This window comes from Podarcis gaigeae (genome assembly GCF_964106915.1).
Source record: "Podarcis gaigeae genome assembly, chromosome: Z".
NCBI lineage: Eukaryota > Metazoa > Chordata > Lepidosauria > Squamata > Lacertidae > Podarcis > Podarcis gaigeae.
In genome coordinates, this window is record NC_139691.1 from 3,482,997 (window position 1) to 3,488,996 (window position 6,000).

A 6,000-nucleotide genomic window follows, 5' to 3' on the forward strand; every position below is an offset into this window, starting at 1 on the left:
CAATGACAAAGGAGGCGGTTAGATTGCAAACCACCTGAAAGTGTCTCCTGCTGCTGTTCTCTGCAGATGCAATAGAGGTGGTGAAGAAAGTCTTTGCTGTTGCTATTGCCACTTGGTAGGCTCAATGTTGAGCTCTAACCTGTGTCCTGTCCAATTCAGAATGAGTTTTCTGACACTGGTGCTATAGTCATCTCAGCAATTGCTTCATTGCCCTCAGCTCCGGGGAAAACCACAGGGCTGTCCAGGATCCATGCAATCAGAGAGGGCACTTTAGAGCCAGACAGTCGACAGCCCTGGTTAACTCCGCATTCCAGTGGGACACCAGGGAATCAGCGGAAAGGCCATCAACATGGGATAAAACATCCCCTACCACTCTCTGGAAACCCTTTGGATCCACTAAGCGGCAGGGGCAGACCATTCAAATGATTCCCATCTCCCAGCAGAGGGGAAGGGTCACAGAGAAGTCTATCATTTTCATTTTACAATAAGTACACTGAATGATAATCTAAATACCAAATAGACATTTAATTTTGACTTCCCCCTGCCCTTTCCACGGTTCACTTCATGATTTTCTTTTCCACTACATATTCTAATTAATCCCTATCTTTTCATTTTCTCATTTTCTATATCTCAATAGTTATTACTGCTGAATTAACTCGGTTGCTGCTAACTTTTTAATCACAGTTCAGTAGTTTTCTTGCACCCAGGGCAAGCATGGTGCAAGAGGAGCAGATGGAGCACAGAAGCTCCATGCCTAAACCAGAGTCTTGAAGATTATGGTGGCTGACACAAACCTTCATCTCCTTTACACTGCATAAGGGAAAGGGAATGCCCCATCACAATACAAGAATATTTTCATACCAAAGCATTTGAACTGAAGATTCATCCTCCTGTCCCAAAATACAGACCTAGATCCCCAAAATTGTCAAACAATTTCATTGTCTTTTCACGATCCTCAAACCCAAACCCATGTACCAAAATAAATAGATCTTATTCGTAGCCATTAATGCTCCCTGTGGTCGTATATCACAGGAAGTTACAACCCAATGATTTATTTTACTTAGTTTTTTGTTCTATATATTAAAAACAAGAACAACACTTTCATAAAAGCAAACGTCTCTTTTAAAAACCCGAGGCTCATTCCCAAGCTCTTCCTGGGGGAAATCCTGGGGGTGGGTACATATAGCTCATGAGCATGGGAAGCCAGAGAATCAACTAGGTGCCGGGCAAAAACATTCCTGTATAACCAGGCCTTTGGCTGATTAAACCATCTATGGCCTTTTAAACAGGGCCAGGAGGCTAGGCAGCATCTAGTTAAATGGTGGGAAGAGTTATTGTTTTCGTTTCTTATGTTATGTATTTTTCTGTTTTTATACGGTAAACCACCCTGTGATCCTTGGATGGAGGACAGTATAAAAAATTTAATAAATAATAACTGTTGGCAAGGTGGCCAACATAAAAAGCTGCCTATATAGAGACAGACAGTTAGTCCATCTAGCTCAGAACTGCCCAACATGCTCTATAGCAGTGGTTTTCAACCAGTGTGCCGTGGCACCCTGGAGTGACTTGAATGATGGTCAGGGGTGCCGCTGGCAACACTGGCCTCTGTCTCCTTCCCTACCTTTTCTGATGCCCAAAGACTTGCACAGCTGTTTGTTTCAATGGTCTTGGCTACAATCTCCACAAGTGAATGGTGCTTCTGGGGCTGGCCAGGGGGTGATGGTTGCCAGGAGCTGAGGCAGTCTCCGAGTAAACAAGTTAGCGGACAAGGGAGCCCAGCAAGCCACTGGCCCTTGCTGTTGGGAATGCACAGACAAGTGGGAGGCCAGGCAGGCATTGTGCTGGCCTTTGTTGTGCTTGCTGTGTGCAATGCCTGCCTGGGAGCTGAGTGCCCAACGCCAAAGGGGAGCCTTTCTGCCATGCACATCCGGCGGCACCTGCTACTGCCACTGCTGTCTTCCAAGGCAAGGTGCTGGCCTCATGTTCACCTCGGGCCAGTCTCCAAGGGGCAAGGGGTGACATAACTGGACTTCTGAGGCTCTGAGCGTGTTTCCCCACAGGGGAGCTGCAGAAAGAATGTAGTTGGTCAAGAGAGCCATAAACTCAAAAAGGTTGAAAACCTCTGCTCTACAGGATTTCAGCCAGGAATGCTTCAGCACACCTGGGACCTTCCGCACACAAAGCATGCGCTCTATGACTGAGCATCAACTTCTTCCCAGTTCAGCTTCTGAAAAGGCCTGTTATTAGGCTGCAAAAGAAACAGCAGCTGTCCTACCTCCCACTTGTATGATGACTCTCGGCAAGATGTTTTGCCTGGGGGCATCCAGGGGACTTTGGTTTTTACTCGAACACTGCGGCGCACATTCACGGTATCCCCTTTCATTTTCTGCTTGTGCTTTTGCTGTGAGGATGGGGGAGAGGGGGAGAGAGAGAGAGAGAAGTAGTATACTGTTTTAGTTGCCCAAAACACTTGCTGAGATTACTTCCACCCCTAAAATTCGTGCAACAAAACTGGAAGCCCCCAACAAAACTATTCCAACAAACTGTACCACGAAAAAGGCTTCACATTCTACATCACAGTGCAGTCTCAGTAACCATGCTCAGGAAAAAGAAATATAGGTACCGCATAGCGAGGAGTATGGTACCCCTGAAAGCAGCTTTATTCTTTGTCAGTCATCATCATTATGACATCATCATGTCTCTTAGTCTCTTATGATGCAAGGTGGGCCTTAGTTACCCTGGGAAGATTAGATCTAGTGTATGGTAGGAAAGATTTAGGTCACAGCTGCAGCAAAGTACTGATTGTGAATTGGAAACACATGATTCTGCATCTGATCACAGGGCCACCTGCTACAGGACTTACCAGGAACCTGAAGATGCTGAATGGGTAGGCTGCAATACATCTTTGAAAGTGACCTTTACTGCTGAAAGGCCTTGGGCCAAAACGCATGTATGTAGACAACAGAATCACAGACTAGACACCAACTCTTAGAAAGACAACAGAAGGTGTTTCACATGACTAGATGAAATTATAATTCTCCTGTGGGCCACAATATTTGCATGTGTTAAGAAAGATTCAACACGGTGCTTTGGGCATGAGAATGTGCTAAAATTGAAAGGGCATTAAACTCAACTCAACTGCACCCATTTTGGCAGCTCTGTTAATTAAAGCCCACAACATACACACATTTAACTTGTGCATGTTCAACTTTACACACATGGGGGGGGGAATAAATTTTAAAAGGGGCAGAAAGTGGGTGGGGCTCCAGGATAAATGACTTTGGTAATCCCACATATCGCTGAACCTAATGGGTTTTGACTATACACAATTTTGACTTTAGGTGTGATCCCCAGAAAGTAACCCCCCCCCACCTAAGTTGTGGGCTTACTGGTTTTGATTACCGTATTTTTTGCTCTATGACTCACTTTTTCCTTCCTTAAAAGTCAGGGGAAATGTGTGTGTGTCTTATGGAGCGAATGCAGGCTGTGCAGCTATCCCAGAAGCCAGAACAGCAAGAGGGATTGCTGCTTTCACTGTGCAGCGATCCCTCTTGCTGTTCTGGCTTCTGAGATTCAGAATATTTTTTTTCTTGTTTTCCTCCTCCAAAAACTAGGTGTGTCTTATGGTCTAGTGCGTCTTATAGAGCGAAAAATGCGGTAATTAGCTGTTGGTTTGCTCTGCAGCTGTGGGGTGTAACGTTGTTTAGAGATTATACAAGTTTCATTCTCCATGGTAAATGCATAGGTTCCACTGTTTCTGCTGGTTTGGAGTACCCAAGTTGCCAGACAGTGGATGGTTTACTGGGCATGAGTTCATTGCACCCACTATTCCTCTCCCCACAAGCACTAGGGAGAAACAAATCAATAGCTCAGCATTAGCTGAACCAGCTTTCTTGATTTGTTTTGCTCTCCATAAATCTTGATGGATAAAGCCGAGGTTTGTTCTTAGCTTACTGACTTGTCTTTTGAGCAAAGCAAACCACCATCCCTGGTAACCACCGTTTGCTCTTTTCATGCACTAGGTAAGGGTAAAGGACCCCTGAACGGTTAAGTCCAGTCAAAGGCAACTATGGGGTGTAGCGCTCGACTCGCTTTTCAGGCCAAGGGAGCCAGAGTTTGTCCGCAAACAGCTTTCTGGGTCAAGTGGCCAGCATGACTAAACCGCTGCTGGTGTATGGAGGACTGTGCACTAGCGAAAAGGAGCAAAACAAACCAAATTTGGTTTACCATGAAATGTAAATTGGACAAACATTTTAATTTCAGCACAGTTTGGAAAAAATCCCCTTTCTGCCATGACATTTGCCATCCTCCCCCCCCCCCCCAATTATTTCCATAATTAATGTATAAGACCTCAAATAGAAATTTGTATTAATGGGAGGAAGTGGTATTGATTTTGAAGGAAGCACTAAACAAAAACAGTCTTTCAGCAGGAAGATATGGCACCCATGAGCACAAGCCACAGCAGTAAAAAAAAAAAAGAAAAAGCAAATTTTGTGCATCTACACAATGTGACAAGAGCTGCAAAGTAAAGCAAACAAACCATTTGGGCCTGCTCTTCTTTTGCAAGGTAGGAAGAGGGCTGGGTTTTCACTGGCGCTTCTGGGGGCTGGGGCTTTCATGATAGAGCCCCTACAAACACCCAGCTGCACACTCATACCTGGGATTTTGCAGGTGGTGGTGTTTTCTGACCCTTTTTAATATGGACATGGACAGGGGTATTTTCATCCACATGGACGTGCAAAGGGGGAGTTGTGGAGCGGCTCTTCATGGTTCTTCTCCGATAACTGGGAAAGGGCATTCAATACAATGGAAAAAGGACCTGTGAATAAGTAGACCGGAAATAACAACTGTTCCTTGGACCCAAGTTTTTTTAAATAAAAAAACCAGGATGTGTAGCTCTTTTGGGTAGGAACATGCAACTGCTTTGAAGCCCACTTGATCACATAGCCATCTGACCAACGTACAAAGGAATTTAAAACAAGTTTAAAGGGAGTCTGGAAACTGTGGCTTTTTTAAAAAACATGTTGTTCATAGTTAGTGTGTCACTTAACTGTGATTGTTTAAATATGGTTTGTTTTAACAAGTCACCTCCATGGTTTGAAGCTGACTTATTCTGAACAAGCCATAGTTGAAATTCTCCACAGTTTGTTAGTTTAGATGACAAATCAAGCTGCAGAAACTTCCAAATTCCTAGACAAGAAGGCAGGGGAGCATGCAAGTCTCAGGCTCACTGCTGTTTATTCTCATCATGCAAAAGCAGCTGTGGGGAACCTCTATCCCTTCAAATGTTGCTGAATTATAACTATCACCCCTGGCCATTTTTACTGGGGCTGATGGGAGTTGTAATTCAGCAATGTCTGGAGGACCGAAAGTTCCCATCCCATGCTAAGGTTTAACAGCTAAACTACACTGCCTCCAAACCAGATCACTGTCTCCAAAGAGCATCTTATGATCTTGTGCAGTGTGTCCAAGAGATTTTGAGAATATGCTAATCAAGCAGCTGCGCATGCTCCAGCTCACCTTCATTTTTTAAAAAAACCACTCAATAAAATACTCTGGAATACAGACGCTAAACTAAATACCCATTATTTTTCTAGGATTAACCTAAAACATTGTATTTCAACTATGAGTGGAATGCCTGGAATAGAAACTCTGTATATAAAACTCTTTACATTTTAACTACGTTTGTACCTTACCTCAGTACATACCTTCACAAAGTGTAAACGCCATTCCCTGCCTCCATTTAATGACCGCTAGAGTGTTTTGATAACTTCCCTAGTGACCATCTATGAATACATATAGCCTAGCATACATTCCGTTCTTGCTGACCTCATCATGTGGAGACAACCCCTTCTTAAAAATTTGCACTATGGCTAACTTATGCTATGTGGTACAATTACATACAGTTAGCAGGAGAGTGTCAGATTCTGGTGATGCGTTTTTTTGAGTTGTGACAATTACTCCACTCCTGAAAGAAGGGGAAAACCTAGAAAATAAAAT

At 43.9% G+C, this 6,000-nt stretch overlaps 1 protein-coding gene and 1 long non-coding RNA gene across 6 annotated transcripts in view; one reads left to right on the forward strand and one right to left on the reverse strand.

Moving 5' to 3' along the window:
• The window catches only part of ODF2 (outer dense fiber of sperm tails 2), a 34,155-nt gene extending 28,168 nt beyond the window's left edge, over positions 1-5,987 (reverse strand). For 2 of the 5 annotated variants that reach the window (XR_014560090.1, XM_083721729.1), the window contains exons 1-3: positions 5,905-5,987; positions 4,658-4,784; positions 2,276-2,401 (exon numbers count right to left, since the gene is read on the reverse strand). Coding sequence is in view for 4 of the 5 variants with exons in the window: in XM_083721729.1 (XP_083577855.1) it covers positions 2,276-2,401; positions 4,658-4,768 (237 nt within the window). In the remaining variant the exon portion in view is untranslated. Of the gene's footprint in view, positions 1-2,275; positions 2,402-2,549; positions 2,682-4,657; positions 4,820-5,904 lie in introns of those variants that run through there. The other 3 variants (XM_083721728.1, XM_083721731.1, XM_083721730.1) reach the window with 3 other exon arrangements.
• Positions 1-6,000, forward strand: part of LOC310836565 — a 108,988-nt gene that overhangs the window by 41,852 nt on the left and 61,136 nt on the right. The window lies entirely within an intron of this gene.